This window comes from Erinaceus europaeus, chromosome 9 (genome assembly GCF_950295315.1).
Source record: "Erinaceus europaeus chromosome 9, mEriEur2.1, whole genome shotgun sequence".
Taxonomy (NCBI): Eukaryota; Metazoa; Chordata; class Mammalia; order Eulipotyphla; family Erinaceidae; genus Erinaceus; species Erinaceus europaeus.
The window spans coordinates 35,665,346-35,684,020 of NC_080170.1; the positions used below are offsets into that span (position 1 = coordinate 35,665,346).

The 18,675-nt window shown below is 41.6% G+C and overlaps 1 protein-coding gene across 2 annotated transcripts in view; it reads right to left on the reverse strand.

Moving 5' to 3' along the window:
- The window catches only part of ARHGEF26 (Rho guanine nucleotide exchange factor 26), a 141,113-nt gene that overhangs the window by 46,918 nt on the left and 75,520 nt on the right, over positions 1-18,675 (reverse strand). For both annotated transcript variants that reach the window (XM_007521091.3, XM_060197621.1), the window contains exons 6-7: positions 7,404-7,556; positions 793-922 (exon numbers count right to left, since the gene is read on the reverse strand). In XM_007521091.3, the coding sequence (XP_007521153.2) occupies positions 793-922; positions 7,404-7,556 (283 nt within the window). The remainder of the gene's footprint in view (positions 1-792; positions 923-7,403; positions 7,557-18,675) is intronic.

The window sequence follows — 18,675 nt, forward strand, 5'->3', positions numbered from 1 at the left end:
AATGAGGGTGAAAGAGACAGGAAAGGTGGCCTGCCCAGGAATGTTCCCTAAATAATAAGGCTGGAGTTGACTAGTTAATGTCTTGTGAAAAGGAAGCAGGAGAACATTACAGGGATCTCAGCAGAACTTGTGGAAACTGAGGTGTCATGCTCAAGGTCACCTGCATAATGACTTGGACAGAAATGGCGTCCAGGCCTCATGACTTAGAGAAGTCGGAAAATGCTGAGCGAATGACTGTTGTCACTGAAGTTTTCCAGAGAGATCACTCCAGTCTAAAGTAAATATAATTCCCAAGGATACTAGATACACAAGTGAGACTTCCCAGCCAAACAGCACCTTACACTTAACCTAGAGATTTGAAAGCAAGAGTATGCAGGAGTTAGACATGAATGAGACTAACTGCCTTTTCTTTTCTTTTCCTCCAGGGTTATCACTGGGGCTCGGTGCCTGCACCATGAATCCACTGCTCCTGGAGGCCATTTTTCCCATGTTGTTGCCCTTGTTGTTACTATTGTTATTGCTGTTATTGTTGTTGGGCAGGACAGAGAGAAATGAAGAGAGGAGGGGGAAGACAGAGAGGGGGAGAGAAAGATAGACACCTGCAGACCTACTTCACTGCTTGTGAAGCGACTCCCCTGCAGGTGGGGAGCCGGGGGCTCAAACCGGGACCCTTACACCGGTCCCTGCACTTTGTGCCATGTTCGCTTAACCCACTGCGCTACTGCCTGGCCCCTTGAAACTAATTTTCTTAATAGATCAGTGGCAGCACAGCAACCCCAAATAAGGTCTTACATCCATCAGCAGGGGAAGGCGTGTCACTCTCTGCATGGGGAGGATAAGAAAGGAGATCATGGGCAAGTTCCTACAGTCTTCGTGAGACTCGATTCGGGACAACACTTCCTTAAAAGATGGGTTGGTGGCTCTGAAAAACAAAGAGGACACTTCAACACGTTTCTTCCTCCAGATAAGAAACAAATGAAAATGCAATCTAAAATACTGACCAATGTACATGCTGTCAATAATTTTCTTAATACAGAAACAACACAAGCACCTAATTACACTGATAGGCATGGAAGCTTGTTTGCTTTTTACTCTTTCTTATTTGTTTTAACACCAGGGTTATTGCCTGCATGACTCCACCACCCAACAGCCATTTCTTCTTTTCTATCTTTCTCTTTTGGTTAGAGGGTAACGGGGTGGAGGGAGGGGAAAAGATTGAGGAGGGGAGGGGAGAAGAGGTAGAGAGTCAGAGTACTGCTCTACCATGTGTGAAGCTTCTCCTTGCAGGTAGGAACTGGAGGCTTGAACCCAGGTCCTCGAATAGTAACGTGTGTGCTCTATCAGGTGAGCCACCTCTTGGTCCCACCTGTCTGATATTTTTATGGTCAGGACTAACTATAAGAAATGAGTGGCGGGGGCTGGATGGTGGTGCACCTAGTGTCCCCACCCCCAACACTGTCCCTAAGTCCCAAAGGGTGAAAGCTTTGCAAGTGGTGAAGCAGTGCTGCAGGTGTCTTTCTTTTTTTGTTGTTGTTTTGTTTTTTTGTAGGTATCTTTCTGCCTCGCTCCTCCTCTCTCTTCCCCATCCCTCTCAATTTCTGGCTGTCTCTATCCAATACATCAATAAAGATAACTAAAAAAATAATAATAGCCACGGGGCAGGGGAGATAGCATAATGGTTATGCAAAGGGTCTCTCATGCCTCAGGCCCTAAAGTCCCAGGTTAAATATGCCACATCACCATAAACCAGAGCTGAGCAGTGCCACAGTAAAAATAAAAATAATAATAATAAAATAAAAATAAAGGTGGAAGAGAAAGAAAAAATAAGTGAGTAGCCCATAGCAATGAGTGTCTGGGGAGTGACCCAAAACTAGAACACTAGACATCCACAAATGGGGGCTGGGCTTTAATCCCTGGCACCATGTATGCTCTGCTCCTAATCTTTCTCATTTAACAAATTTTTTTAAAAGCTGACAATATAATCAATAAAAGAAAGTGCATAGGCTAGAAACTTATAGCAGTAAACAAATGAAAAGTAAAGAATATCATCATGGTGAACAAATTTATTCTAAATTAGTATACAGGGCAGGTCTTATATCTGATTCTCTAGTGAACACATTCCATTAGAAAGATAACAACAGATATGCTTTCAGTCACTTCACTAGCCCTAGATAATAATCGAAGAAAGAAATGTCAGCATGACTGAAATTATTTGCTCGGAGGTGTGCAGTCATTTTCAATGCTTCTTAGAGAGAAAATCTTGTGGTTATGTCAGTTGGAACAGTTTTTCTTGTTTGTGTTTGTTTATTTGTTTGTTTTACCAGAGCACTGCTCAGCTCTAGCGTATAGTGGTGGTGGTGAGGGGGGGGATTTGAATCTGGGACTTTGGAGCCTCAGGCATGAGAGACTCTTCGCATCACCATTATGCTATCTACTGCCACCTGAGATATTTTTTCGTTCCACCCTCAGTGTCACAACATAGTCAAGGAAAAGAGCAAGACATAACAACATCTCAGTGTCTACCTCACAGGAAGGTTAAGGGGGAATTCCAAAAGTGGAGACTGGGGAAGGTCCCCAACTAGTCATGTAATAGGTCTAGTATTTGGCAAAGAGGAAAATCAAACAGAAAGGGGTGTCCTTCGTCCCCATTTCTCACTTTACTTCACTTCAGCCCCACCTCTGAGGAGTTGGGGGGGGGGGGTTTGATTGTAACTGCAAGAAGGCAGAGAAGGGGTAAGAGTCAGAAAGGGGCCAGGTCATGCTGCACCTGACAGAGAGCACATATTCCCATGTACAAGGACCACAGTTCAAGCCCCCAGCTCCTGCCTGCAATGGGGAAGCTTCAAGAGCAGTGAAGCAGTGCTGCAGGTTCCCCTCTCTCTCTCTCTCTCTCCACTCCCTCTCACTTTCTGTCTCTATCCAGTAAAATAAAAATAAATTAAATAGTTTCCAAAAAAGAGTCTAAAAGTTTCTAATATATTTTGAAAATCAGATGATTGCCTGAGGGTAGATGGAACAAAATTAGGAAATAACTGGAGAATCAAATTAAAAGATATGACACAAATGCTTTGTCTTTGTCTTTGAGGTAAAGTCTCCTTTGTTGCTAAGCTTTGTAGAAATTTAACCAGTTGCATATTTAAATCACTCAAATTTCAGACTTTCGGAGCTCTGAGATTTTAACTAGATAGTTGGGGATAGATTTTGTGCCTTATTTGTTTGCTTGTTTCCAAAGTCCAGCTAAAGTTGGAAGTACTGCTCCAAATGTAAATTCACACCAAGAGCATCAAAGTACCCGAAAAGACAAATAAAAATGTCCATGTAAAGATTGGGAAAATAGCTAAGGTTATGAAATGGTTTTCCTTCCTGGGGCTCAAAGGTCCCCAGTTCAATCCCTGGCTCCACCATAGTTCAGAGGTGAACAGCATTTGGTTCAATCTCTCTCTCACTGTGTATCTTTCTCTTTCTCCACCCATCTCTCTCTCTCTCAAGTTAAAAAATAAAATAAAATAATTTTAAATGACCATGTAGAAGCCCAAATGATAGAATTATAAAGCTACGTTACACAATTTTTTTTTTTTAAGAAGTTACACAATGTACAGCAGCAGTGCCTCTCCGAGGTATTTTAATCCTGAAAGGCTAAATAAATACACTGAATTTTGTCCTAATTCAGGACTTTGTTTGCAAACAAGCAACTTGTATTTTCTTTTTTTTTCTTTCTTTTTTTCACATGAATGAATTTAATGGTTTTGAGTACAGCTTTAAAGGTATAAAAAAATATATAGTATCTATGGTCCTTCAACATATAATGAGAGAACAGCAACTTTATTAGAAAATGGTTGTATACCAAGAAGGTTGACAGAGGACCTACTGGGGGTTGTATTGTTATATGGGAAAATGGGGAATATTATGCATGTACAAAATATTGTATTTACTGTTGAATGTAAAACATTAATTCCCCAATAAAGAAATTAAAAAAAAAAGAAAATGGTCATATAGACATATTAGTTGACCCATCAAAAGTGAAAAAGGCACAATTCCCTGTGTCCAGCTGTTTCCAGAGTTGTTTACTTTATTTCATCTAGCTCAGTTGCATTGGTGCCCCTATTTTTCTTTCTTTTTGTTAAATAGAAAGAAAAAACATTCACTCAACTTGGTTAGAAAAATTATATTTGCAGGAGAACACTGACACAGAACAGCTCAAATTTCATTCTTAAGATGTTCTTTTGTGTATAAAAACATCGTCAATTTAAAGCACGCATGTTTGAGTACAAATTTTCACACTACAAGCCACTGTCAGAGTCTGCTAATATGGTCTGAACAAAAGAAGGGTTTGTTTTTGTTTGTTTGTTTTACCAATTTTCAACAAATACACTAGCAAATGTCTAGAAAAGGAAGAAACTCTTCTAACATTTTAAGGTAGGAAATTTTCCCTGAGGAAGCTTTCTTTGAAATCAGTTGTAAGTTTTAGCTTCTCCATTTCCAAAGAACAGCTTTCAGATATGTCATCAGTGAACTCTGGTGGGTCAAAAATCATTTCACGTATGTTTTAAATTGTTTTGTATGTAAGTATTTGTAATGGTTTTAATATCTGCTATTTGTGTTGTTCTACATTCAGTAATTCTTATCTCCCAGGTTTATTAGTTATTCACATGTAACATTGTATTGGCTACATAATGGTTTCATAGGTGCATATATTGCAAAGATAGCACAATACATTTAGTTACCATCTATCACTTCACATAGCTAGATTTTTCTTGGATTTTAAGGTATAAGCAATTTTCCAGTATATATTATCACCAAAGGTAATCACCAAACTGTGTGTTTCATCCCCAGAATTTAGTTATTATCTTATAAATGGAAGCTAGTGCAACACGAATTTTTTTTTAAACTTTTTTATTATCTTTATTTATTTCTTGGATAGAGACAGTCAGAAATCAAGAGGAAGGGAGAGACAGAGAGGGAAAGAGACAGAGAGACACCTGCAGCCCTGCTTCACCACTTGTGAAGCTTTCCCCCTGCAGGTGGGGACTGGGGGGCTCTAACCTGTGTCCTTACGCATTGCAACATGTGCGCTCAACCAGGTGCGTCACCACCCGGCCCTGCAACATGCATTTTCTAATGGTGACAGGCAAACCTCTCCATTGGCAGCTTCCAGTGGAAGCAGACAGGTGAGGGGGGAAGTAAGAGGTATGATCTTGATTTTTAACAATATTTTATTTTTTTGGGAGGGAGGAGAGATACCAGAGTACTGCTTAGTTGTGCCTTATGGTGGTGCTTGTGACAGATCCTGGAACCTCAGGCATGAAAGTTTTTTGCATAAGCATTATGCTGTCTTCCCAGCCCTCTCTATTTATTTTCAATTTTGATTTATGTTTCTATTCTTTTTTAGGTTGTCACAACTGTAATGAAAAGTGCTCCCGGGGTGGGGGTAGATAGCATAATGGTTATGCACAGAAATTCTCATGCCTGAGGCTCCGAAGTCCCAGGTTCAATCTCCCACACCACCATAAGCCAGAGCTGAGTAGTGCTCTGGTGTTTCTGTGTCTTTCTCTCTCTGCATCTCTCTCAAAATAATAATAATAATAATTAATTAATTAATAAAATAGTTTTTTTTTAAAAAGTGCTCCCAGATGGAGGGTAGATAGCATAATGGTTATGCAAACAGACTCTCATGCCTGGGGTTCCAAAGTCCCAGGTTCAATCCTCCGCACCACCATAAGCCAGAGCTGAACAATGCTCTGGTTAAACAATAAAAAAGAAAAGTGCTCCCAGTACCTCTTGGACAAAGGCCAGGGATGCTGTAACAGAGATTCATCCAGCTCCAAATATCTATCTATACTCCCAGGTTTTCCAGATTATTCACTCAAAAAATGTGGAGGGGAGGGCTCTTCTATCCTCCTGGAGACTTTAACCAGCAACCCTGAGATAACCATCAACAGCCCCTCCTCTCCAAAGGATCTCGGATTTTGCACACAAGCTGACAGTTCTACTCACTGATCACAGAGGTCTCAATTCATTAGAGGAGGGAGAACAGAATGTTAGCAGCCAGGAAGCCCCCCAAGCTGAATTTACAGCAATACACAATTGCATTCCAAAACAAAGGGCTTCTTGAGATAAATAGGGTCCTCAAAATAAAGCAATATAAACATTACTGAACAATTGTTGATTATTTTAAGGATCATGATGGCATATATATATATATATATATATATATATATATATATATATATATATATATATATATATTCATTCACGGCAAAAGTATCAGGACCCCACATAGGACAAAGGGAAACTTATTTTGGGGTGTAGTGAATAATTAAAGTTTCTAAGAACATTCTTTTTATTGCATTCTTTCAAATCTACCCTTCCCTCACCCATCACTACAGGGGGCTGGGGGCATTGAGAAGGTAATCAGCAATTTTTACAGAGAACTTAATAGAAAGTGGTAGGGTGGTGGCACACCTGGGTGAGCACACGTTACAATGTGCAAGGATCTGAGTTCATGCCCCTGGTCCCCATCTGCAGAGGGAAAGTTTTGCAAGTGGTGAAGCAGTGCTGCAGGTGTCTGTCTGTCTCTCTCTCTCTCTCCCTTCCCTCTCCATTTCTGACTGTCTCTATCCAATAAAGGCAATTTAAAAAGTTGTGGGTTTTTTATTCAACCCCCTCTAGGTCCTCCTCTGCCATCATGTTCCAGGACCCGAACATTCCCCACCACCCCCAGAGTCTTTTATTTTGGTGCAATACACCAAACCTAGTCCAAGTTCTCCTCTGTGTTTTCTTAATTTTCAAGTTGTTCTTATTATAAGTGATTTAATAATGATTGAAAAGATTGTGGGATAGGAGGGATACAATTCATACAATTCCCACCACCAGAGTGCTATATCCCATCACCTCCACTGGAAGGTTCCCTAGTCTTTATCTTTCTGGGAGTTTAAAAAAAAAAGTTTTAAAAAGAGAACTTAATCAAGCTACTATTTGAGGAACAGTAGAACAGGAGATAAAACAACAAATCCCAGACTGGCTTCAAAAAGAGTGTGTGTGTGTGTGTGTGTGTGTGTGTGTGTGTGTGTGTGTGTGTGTGTGTGTGTGTATGTGTATTGGGAGGGACAGTTGACATTTGGAATGATGATCATCACCATGTCATCATACAGCTGTCTAAGAAAAAGAAAAATAGCAACAAACCGTAACTTCATATTTTCTTTAGGAGGAAAGATGTATTCGAGTTCAATGTTTCTACTTCAAATACCATCACTACTAAAGTCATCGCCTTAAATATTTCCCCCTAGGAAACAGTGTATCAGGAAACATTTCTAAAAATGACTTCTAAGAGATCAGCTGAGCACAAGGTGGCCTGATGAAAAACAAGCTGAGGCAACAAAACTGTAATGCTGAATACTGCTCACAGCAATTTCTGCAGTGTCCGTTGCTGGTAGACTTCGTTCGTGCAATATTTCACATAGGGGTCAAAGGTGGACGCTGTGTGTTTCTCCACGATGTCACTTATGTCATCAATGAAGATGTTATTCTGATGCCTCGCTTCCAACTCCGTAAAGAATCTGGAATAAACAAATGAATAGGTAAATAATAGAGGCGTGTACATTTTCTCCCCTTCACTTGAGCAAATTATGGATTCATTCATTCACAGGTAGTGATGTCATACACAGAGACTGAAACTATCAACCAAACACAGCACTGACTCAAAATGAGAAAAGGGAGGAGAAAAACACACACACACACACACAAAAAGCTATCGGACCTTAGATTAACACCCATCACTTCACATGTTCAGCTTATAGCATCCATAATCCGGGGCATCTCCGTGTTTTCAAATAGATCTGTGTATATACGCACAGATTTCATGGCTCAATGAATCAAGAGAAGAGGGACTTACAAGTGTGAGATACCTGGGTTTAAACCCTGATACCACATATACGAGAGTAGATCTACACCCGGAGCTCCTTCTATAAATAAATAAAGCCAATTTCATCATTTTTCTTTTTCTTTCTTTCTTTCTTTTTTTTTTCTTTGCCTCCAGGGCTATTGCTAGGGCTCAGTGCCTGCACTATAAATCCACTGCTCCTAAAGCCATTTTTCCCATTCTGTTGCCCTCATTGTTACCCTTACTGTTGACATTATTATAATTGTTGTCATTGCTGTTGTTGTTGGATAGGACCGAGAGAAATGGAGAGAGGAGGGGAAGACAGAAAAGGGGAGAGAAAGACAGACACCTGCAGACCTGGGAAGCGACTCCCCTGCAGGTGGGGAGCCGAGGGCTCGAACTGGGATCCTTACGCCAGTCCTTGCACTTTGTGCCATGTGCACAAAGATGTGGGTCGTTCAAATATACATGAAAATAACAATGTGGGAGGCAAAGCAAGAAGCAAGCAGTTGAATTTTGGCTAAGAGATGTGAAATGGACATCTGGAAGGACTCAGAGCCACAGGAATTCTAGGTAGCACACAGTCAGAACCTCACACTTCTCTTTTAGTTGATTTTCATTCAATGGCAAAATATTTATCAGTTCCTTTGAAGTGTATGTGGCTTTAAAGAAAATGTTCTGAGAAAAATGGGGTGGGAGGTGGGGGAATAAAAACCATTCATAAGGTCACTATCAATGTGAATCTAAGAACTAACTATCTCAGTGGCAGTATCTCTTCAGGTTGTCATAAACTAACTGTGAGTCTCAAGGAATGCAAGCACAGAACCAAAAACAACAGTAACACAGATGAAAAGGAACAGTAACCCAATAAAAAGGAAAATTCATTTATCAGCGCAAACGGTTTGCCAGTGTACAAGACCAAAAATAAAGTGCAAATTAAATAACTGTTTATGCTGCTTACCTTTAGGTGACTTAAACCAAGCCACTCATCTTTTATTTCGACATGAGCATGATTAAGACATAATTTCAAGTTCTTATGTTAAATTAGCTATTGGTTATTTTGGCAGATTTGTGAGCCAAAAAAACAAAAAGGCCAAGAAAGTACTACTAAAGAAGGAAGTTTTATTCCAATAACCAAGAATGGTAGAGATCCAAATCAAATAGGAAGCAAAAGTATGCTGGTTGCCTGGATAGAATTTCAACGAATTAGTGGCTTATTTGAAAGACAACTTTACAATGAAAAAAGATTTCAGCTCTAGGAATTCATTTTTTTTTTCTGGAATAGTACTATCATTATTTCCTTTATTCACATTTCCAAAATGATCATGATTTATAACCAGTTTATACAGATTTCTTTCTTTCTTTCTTCTTCTTTTTTTTAATCACAATTTAAATCTCATTGTTAAATTCCTGATTTTGGGAAACCTCTGATGGACGAGAAAAGGCTTCCTGGGCACACTGCTTCCCTACCAGAAGCTCAAGTTCACCCCAACTGGGCTCCTCACCGTGCAGGCCATGGTCAGTCCACTGAGAACCAGGGGGGCTACCCAGGAGCTGAAATTTCAAGCTTAACTACAACCCCAAGTTTGAAGTGCTTCCTTACAACCTTAGCTTCCTCTCTCCCCTCTCCCATTTCCTAGACTGCTTACCCTACCCTTTAAGGGTTTCGTGGATGCTTTATCAAGTGAAGGTCTTAAATGTGATGCTGTATCTGGGGAACAAACCCTGGTCAACAGTGAGGTAATTTGCTTCTAATACACTAAGTGCATGAACTTTTCTAGCTTGACTTTCTTCTGTAGTCAGGACAAAAAACCTACAAATGAAAGGTCTACATGCACACATCCCTTAATGACACCCTTTTTAAAATCCAGCTAACAGTGTCCTTGATATGAGTACAATTGACCACTTTTGATGACTATACAGAAACTCGACTAATCTAAAGAGATGGGTGCTGAATGCAAATAACACATCTTTTTTAAGTCACTTAACCAACAAAATACCCACACCCCATGTCTAGCACCAGAATGTCAGGAAACCAACCCACTGATGATCACTGTGGTCACCATTCCTTCTCCCCAGCCCAGCGTCTCCCATATCCTGCCTGTGCCTACTTCATTTCATCCTCAAAGCTACTCTGTGAGATGGCCACTGTGTCCATTTTACAGATAAGAATACCAAGGCTAAACTCAAGACTTGCAAGAGTCTCAGAGTGAACACAGAACTAGAGTCCTCTAAGCCTGAAGCATGAGCTGGAACCCTTACAACTGTGGCCTTTGCTAAGGTCCCTCTCCCCTCACCCCAAACCATGTTGCTGTGACTACCAGTCAGTCAGCCCTCAACTTCCACTAAGACTGATAGCTGGAACTGAAAACAAAATAGATTTCTTTTTTTTATTATTATTTTAATTTTATTAGTGATTTTAATATTGATTTATAAAATTATAAGGTAACAGGGGTATAATTTTGCACTGTTCCCATCACCAGAGTTCTATATTCTAATTCCCTCTACTGGAAGCTACAGAAGTTCTCCCAAGGTTGCAGATCTGAGTTAACTATTATTTCTATCACCATCTATTTATATTTGTCCATTTTTTCCCCCATGGTTTCATCTTCTCTTCCTTTCCAAGTCACACCTGCACCTAAATAGATTTCTTTCTAAGAAAATTAGTTGTGGGCTCCTCTCTGCAGCTCAGTCATGTACAGCAAGACCTTCACAGTGTGTGTATGCTGTGACAAGACCAGCAGGATGACAGATGAGATGCCAGTTACATTAGGTTCAAGGAAGACCACGAGGAGCAGTGTGGTCCCTGCTCCACACCACATGGTCAAATACTGGACTTAAAAAATATGTATTTATTTATTTTGGATAGAGGCAGTGAGAAATTGAGAGGGAAGGGGAGACAGGCCAGAAGAGAGACACTTGAAGAACTGCTTCACCACCAGTGAAGCTTCTCTGCCCCTCCCCCACCCCCCCCACCACAGGTGGGGACAGGGGGCTTGAACCTGAGCCCTTGTGCACTGTAATGTGTGCACTCAACCAGGTGTACCACCACCCAGTCTCTAAATACTGGCTTAAAGGTGTTGCCTGAAGCCCTTTGGGAGTCATGTTTCAGTCCTATTCTCTCCACCTCTTCACCCTCCTCATTGTTTAAATCTTGAATTTAATTTCATGTCTTCCAAAAAAAAAAAAAATTCCCCTGGTGCTTTTGCACCAACTCCTATAATTTCCCACTGTTATACCTGTTATGACTGTAATGAGTTACATTCTAATTTACTTTTGTCTATCTCAAGACATTCTAGAAGCCAGGACTTTAATTGTAATGTTCAATACACCACCCAGAACCTGGCCCTAAGACCTAGAGCAGAGAAATTAAAAATCTGACCAGTGAATAAGTAAATCAAATTGGGATTTTAAGTAGAAAATGATAAAGACAAATCCTGCATCAAGGGATTTTGTCCTACCAGTCAGTGTATGACCAAGAATGTAATACCCACAAATTGGTCAGGTTGGTAAATCAAGTCAGTGTGTATTTATGGCTACTAACTGGTGAATATATTTTATTTTGTTTTTCCCTTTTATTACCCTTGTTGTTGTAGCCTTGTTGTGGTTATTATTGTTGTTGATGTCATTCGTTGTTAGATAGGACAGAGACAAATGGAGAGAGGAGGGGAAGACAGAGAGGGGGAGAGAAAGACCTGCTTCCCTACCTGTGAAGCCACCCCCCTGCAGGTGGGGAGCTGGGAGCTCGAACCGCGATCCTTATGCCGGTCCTTGCACTCTGCGCCACATGCACCTAACCCACTGCACTACCACTCGACACCCTGGTCAATATATTCAATATGCCAGAACTATACTGGGTGTGTTATGGAGAAGGGAGAGGAAGAGGATAGAGTCCAATATAGAAACAAACTTCCAGCACAGTCCTTCAAAATGCTGTTAAAGAGGGTGAAAAGAAAAAGACCCAGTATAGCCAGCCCAGCCCAGCCCAGCCCAGCCCAGGCCAGCCCAGCCCAGCCCAGCCCAGCCCAGCTTGAGTTAAATCTCTTCAGCTGAATCTCTTCAGCTATACTTTTTGAAAAACCTGCTAGCAAGCCCCTGTCCCAATGGATTTAGGGAGAATTCCAGGGCTGAAATGCTTGGTGCTCAGCCCCATGCCAGGCAAGCACAGAGGCTCTGGATAGCATCACTGTCCTGTGCCCTTGTCAGCAAGCCATCCACTCAAGGATATCCATTAGTAACCATCTGCTGAATTCATCCCTGGATGACTTTTCACTGGACAGAGCTGTGGATCTGAGTGGTCACAGTATCCCACCAGACGGTGCCCTGTTCAAATCTACTTAAGAGGACTCGCATACCAAGCAGGTTTCACGTCTAAGTTGCTGTTGGATTATAAAACATCTCCACTAAACAAAGAAATATTCCAGATAAGTGGCAGCAAACTATGTACTGCTGGAACAACTTCCTCTTACACAACAGCCACAGTACATACTATACTCTACAAAAAAGGATTTCTATGCAGCTGTACACAAGAGGTAGTGTCGACAGGAGAGATCACCATCGATTCCCTTTAATACACTGGTTCCAAAACAGCTGACACAGCCAGACCCAGCAGACATCACTAATCAACTTCAGAAGATAAACTCTGGGCACACAGTCTCAATCCATCCACTCAGGATGAACAAGCCACATTATATCCATGAATTTATCCATGAATTTCACTGCATGTCCCTGATAGAAAATGTGTTTATTTCACAAAAGATATGAAATGCTGGCTTCTCAATCAGAAACCCTTACACAGTGATTCAGGCAAGGTCTCATGAGGTTTCCTCCTCAGTGGACTTTATGTCTTCACAGGCTCTGGCTAGCTTTGTTTCCTGAAAGTTTATCTCTGGCTTGATAATAAGCAGATAAGGGTTGAAATTAAAAGTGGCTGGGAATGTGAGAAGAACCAAGCTCATCAAAAATGTTAGCTCTCACTCCCATTCTGATAGCTACTGTTTGATCTTTATAATCTGCAAGGGTGGTTTTTGTTCAAAGATTCTTATCATCCTATTGAAAGCTTGGAGATCAACTGGATATGTTCCAGAAGAGACTGAGGTGGAAAAGAGCTTTTTTTTTACCCTCATGCCACACAACACAGACCCTACTTACTTATGCTTAATTCCTTCTCCTCCCCAGGATCCTTGAGATCAAGGGACCTCAAATCCCAAATTCCTAGGAACAATGCGTCAGGGAAGGGAAGGGTAAAGAGAGGTCTCACGATGTCCCCATGTCACTGAGGCTCTCTGTTTTCAAGTCCATCCTCTCACCGGTACTGTACCTGCTTAAAGGAAGGGCAATTGGGATTCTACACAGACTTTTTTAGTGTGGGGGGGGAGAGACCCTAATGGTTTACAGTAATACAGTTATTGACACATGTGTAAAACTTCTCAGTTTTCTGCAAAACACTCTCACCCCCTGCCTAGGTCCTCCTCCACCATTATGTACCTAGACCTGAAAGCCCCCCACCTTACCCCCAAAGTCCTTTACTTTGGTGTAATACACCAAACCCAGTTCAAGTTCTACTCTGTGTTTCTCCTTTCTGTTTTTATCTCTCAACTTCTGTCCATGAGTGAGATCATCCCATATTCATCCTCTTTCTGGCTTATCTTACTTAGCATGATTTCTTCAAGCTCCATCCAAGACACAGATTTTGAAAGCGATTAGAAAGTTCATACCCTTAGGCTAAATTATTGCTCAGAGTGAGAACCTATCATCTGACTCTGCTTTAGGAAAATCAGTAAGAGGGTAAAAGCTTGCTCTCATGCTAAACTTTACACACTCAATTCTATTGAGAAGATTTTTTAAATTATTTTTATTATTGGATAAAAACAGCCATAATTTGAGGGGAGAGAGATGTGGGGAGAGAGAGAGAAAGAGAGAGAGAGAGAGAGAGAGAGAGAGAGAGAGAGAGAGAGAGACCTGCAGCCCTGCTTCACCACTCATGAAAATTTCCTCCTGTAGATGGGGTCCGGGGTCTTGAACCTGCATCCTTGCACATTGTAACATGCAGTCAACCAGGTGCACCACCACCAGGCCCCTATCACACTCAATTCCTCTGTCTCCATGATAGTCACCTGCTTTTACCCACATGTTCATTTCTTCCAGGAAGTCAGGTGACATTCTAATGAGTGACAGAAACATATGGTCAAGTTCTTATCAATGCAGGCAGACAAGAGGTAATACCTTGCACAAGCACTGGGGTCATTATGGAAGGCTGTGCAGTTCCTAACGATGTCTTTTTTATTCAAGCATCATTCATCTCCATTTAAGGAGAAAATTCCTCCCAAGTTTAGATATTTCCATAAAGACTAAGGCCAGGCTAGTGGGGTTCAGCAGTGGATCTCTAGGATCTAGCTAAAAATGAGGACTCCTGGGGTTCACAGGTTAGGCTATATGTCTTGCTATGCACAAGGCCCAGGTTCTAATCCTGGTACCATGTGGGATTGCCACTGCACCAGAGGAAGCTCCCATGCTGTCTCTCCCTCTCTGTGTGTCTATCTGAATGGTATCAGTTATACAGTTATGCAAAAAAAAAAAAGGGGGGGGAGGAGGAATTGTTAAATGTGGATGAATTTATCATCACTCCTCCCTGGTGCACAACTGATTGCTGACCCTTTTGCTAGTTTAATCTTGCCAGTTTATTGACTGACAATGGTTCTTTACAAAATGTAAAAACCTAGGAAAAGGTTATGACTTGTTTCGAGGCACTCTTTCCTTTTTAAATACTATGTGTGTGTGTGTGTGTGTGTGTGTGTGTGTGTGTGTGTGTGTGTGTGTGTGTTTTAACCGCAAAAAAAAAAAAAGATTTAGTTGGGTTTTTTTTTTACTCATTTTTTTATATTTTTTTTGTATTGCCTCCATCACCAAGAATCCAGTGCTCCAAATGGTCATTTTTTTGCCTTTTTTAAAAAATTTCTTTATTGAGGAATTAATGACTTACATTCAACAGTAAATACAATAGTTTGCATATGCATAACATTTCCCAGTTTTCCATATAACAACCTTTTTTTAAATTCTTTAAATTTCATTTGATAGGACAGAGATAAATTGAGAAGGGACGGGAGACAGAGAGGGAGAAAGATAAGATACCTACAGACCAGCTTCACAGCTTGTGAAGCATCCTCGCTATAGGTGGGAAGTGGGGGCTCGAGCCCGCATCTTTGAGTGGATCCTTGTGCATAGTACTACATGTACTTAACTGAGGGTGCCACCAACCTGGCCTGTTTGTGTTTGTCCTTTAACCTCAGTACTACTCAGTTCTGGTTTATGTTACTGCCAGAAGTGAACCTTAGAGCCTCAGGTATAAAATACTTGCATAGCCACTATGCTGTCTCCCTAGCCCTTATTTTGTTATTGGTGTCAGAGACAGAGACCATAGCACCTTCCAGCACTGGCATATGCAGTGTCAAGGATCAAACCCAAGACTTTTTGCGTAAGTCCTTCACATTACCCTCAGCTACCCCCATGTCCTGTACCTTTTATTTGATGAAAAGTATATAGTGGCCCTTTTCCTTTGGTTTTTTGGAGGACAGTGGCACCACTCTCCGGAGAAGGGACTGGCCATGTAGAATCTCTTCCTCCTCCTCCTCCTCCTCACCGCCCCCCCGCCATCTCCCATTTAAAAGGCCTCATTGTATGCTTGTCATTTATTGTAAAGTGCCTTGACCCTCTGGGGAATGCAGTTAAGAGTATAAATTATAAATCACAAACCAACCAAGAAATTGTGGACTCTTGGCTGCTGTTTGGAAATAATAAAGAAAAGGGATTTCTAGAACACTGGAATGAGGTCAAGGAAAACAGAAAGTTATTTCATGTCAAGCCCCCTTGCCTAGTGTGGTGGGCTGTTCTGGAACAAAGTCAGATTGGGAAAATACATGTTTCTCCTTGGGCATAATTTGCCAGGTCCTTTGTAAGTAGTGCCTGCCCACAGTATTATTTCAAGTCTGAATTCAATCTGCAAGGAAGTATATCTTTGAAAGTGAGCCCTGAATGTGTGCAGTGCAGTCTTTTTTAAATAAACCTGCCTTCCACTCCCACCCCCCAAAGAAGCTGTCATCCTAAAAGAAAGGCATGCTTGCAATGGCTTCCATCAAGAAGAAAAAGGAACCAGGACATAAGGTTTCTGAAACACTCTCCAGGTCAGTTTCCTAAGCCATAATATCTTAAGAAAAATGGCACTTGTCTCCATGAGGAAAACAGAATCACGTGTCCCCTGACATTTTGTAAACCTGCTCCAATCTGCAGAGCAGTTGGCTACGTCTATCCCTCTCCACGCACCTCTCTCCCTCCACTTTCATCAGGGTTTAGAAGCTACTTGCTTTTCTTTTTAAGACTGCTGGGTTTTTTTTTTATATAATTTATTTATTAATTTTGGATAGAGACAGAAATTTGAGAGGGAAGGTGGAAATGGGGGTGGGGGAGAGACAGAAACAGCTGTAGCACTGTTTCAGCACTAGTGAAGCATTCCCCCTGCATGTGGGGACGAGGGGCTTGAATCCAGTACCTTGCACACTATAATGCGTGTGCTCTACCAGATGCGCCACTGCCAGGCCCCTAGAAGATACTTTCTTTCTTCCATAGAGATCTTTGCTCCATACTCCCAGAGGGATAAAGAATAGGGAAACTGCCAATGGAGGGGAAAGGATATGGAACTCTGGTAGTGGGAGTTATATAGAATTGTACCCCTCTTATCCCACAATCTTGTTGATTGTTATTAAATAACTAGTAATTTTTAAAAAGTTGAAAAATAAGAAAACACAAAGCAGAACTTGGACTGGGTTTGGTGTATTGCACCAAAGTAAAAGACTCTGGGCTGGGTGGGTGGGTGGGGGAGTACAGGTCCAAAAAGGATGACAGAGGACCTAGTGGGGGTTGTACTGTTATGTGGAAAACTGAGAAATGTTATGTACAAACTATTGTATTCACTGCCAAATGTAAAACATGAATCCCCCAATAAAGAAATAAAAAAAAAAAAAAAAAGACTCTGAGATGGAGGGATGGGGAGGCTTCAGATCCTGAAACATGATGGCAGAGAAGGACCTAGAGAGAGTTGACTTGTTATGTAGAAAACTGAGCAATGTTACTTATGTACAAACTACTGTATTTTACTCTTGGCTGTAAACCATTAATCCCCAGTAAAGAAAAAAAACCTTTCTTTCTGCATGGGTCTGAGCACTGATGAGCTAAGAATCCAAAGGACAGGATCTAAGTCCTCATCCTGGTTGTAAGTGGATTTGATTGCACCTGTTATTAAAGCAAAGTGAACAACAGAACGAAGGGGAGAGAGGGAAGCGTCAGTACTGGCGCACGCAAGAGACCACTGGCAATAGAGCTAGGAGGGAAACATGCCAGGAAAAAGGGAAAGAATAAGGGAGCAAATGGGAATGAAAAGGGAGATTACAGAGTCTCTGAATCAAAAGTCAAGTTCTTGCTTTCTCTCTTTCCCACCAGGTGTGCCTTCCTTTGACATCAGCGCTACACGTTCTCGTATCTCAGGAGCAAGTCCTATTAGGTGACCATCCCTACCAGGGGACACACCTTCATGTCTTCTGCATATACTGCAGCAAGGCTAACTGTGTGCACTGAAATCACACCTCAGGAGCACGAACGCTGGGTGGTGGTGCTGAGTGCAGGCTAAGGAGCCGGTGGCCTGATTCAAATCCCTGCTCCTCTTTCACTGTCCAGTTAACCCCAGGCAGCTTAACACCACCAAACCCTGTTCCCTCATTTGTAAAAGTGGAAGTAATTATGGCATGACCTCATGGGGCTCTCAGGACAGTTTCATGATTTACCACGTTTAGTGCTTAGAACACAGTCTGGCAGACAGTACATGCTCGTTAACCTTAACTACCATTTAAAGTGCAACAAAATGCCTTTCCCCTCCTGTACAAATTATGCAATTCACTTTTATTTATTTTGGTCATTTTCAGTGTTGCATTGCTCTGGGATGATTTGTTCACTTAGAGAGAGAGAGCTGGGGCGTGTGTGTGTGTGTGTGTGTGTCATTTCCAGTGTTGCATTGCTCTGGTATGATTTGTTCACTTAGAGACAGAGAGCTGTGTGTGTGTGTGTGTGTGTGTGTGTGTGTGTGTGTGTGTGTGTGTGTGTGTGGCTGTGTGTGTGACCAAAGTCTCCTCCAATGCAGTAATTGCTCTGGTATGATTTGTTCACTTAGAGACAGAGGTGTGTGTGTGTGTGTGTGTGTGTGTGTGTGTGTGTGTGTGTGTGTGAGAGAGAGAGAGAGAGAGAGAGAGAGAGAGAGAGAGAGTCCAAAGCCTCCTCCAATGATAGTAATTGCTCTCGGATGATTTGTCACTTAGAGACACAGAGAGAGAGAGAGAGAGAGAGAGAGAGAGAGAGAGAGAGAGAGAGTGCTGGGCTAGCATCGCCAGAGAGAGAGACTCTGGAACACATGGCTGAGTGGGAACACAATGCAATTCTGCCTTTATTGATCAGAAAAGAACTGCCTTTATACCTTCCAAAGAGGAAGTGGCAGGCCGGAAAAAGGAAATGGGTAGAATAGGGAGTGGAGAGGAGAAAAAAGCACAAAAATAGCAAGCTTCCATCTAACCACTGGGGATTAAACCAATGCCCTGCAGGCAGGGCGGGTCTCGGGCAAAACAGTGATTATGTAAATAGACCAAAGCATCAAGCAATGCAAGGGAACCTGGAGTGATGATCAACATGGATAGAAACAAAAGGGGTCTTTAGAAGCAGAATTAGCCAAAGGAGAAATGATGACCAACGAGAAAGAG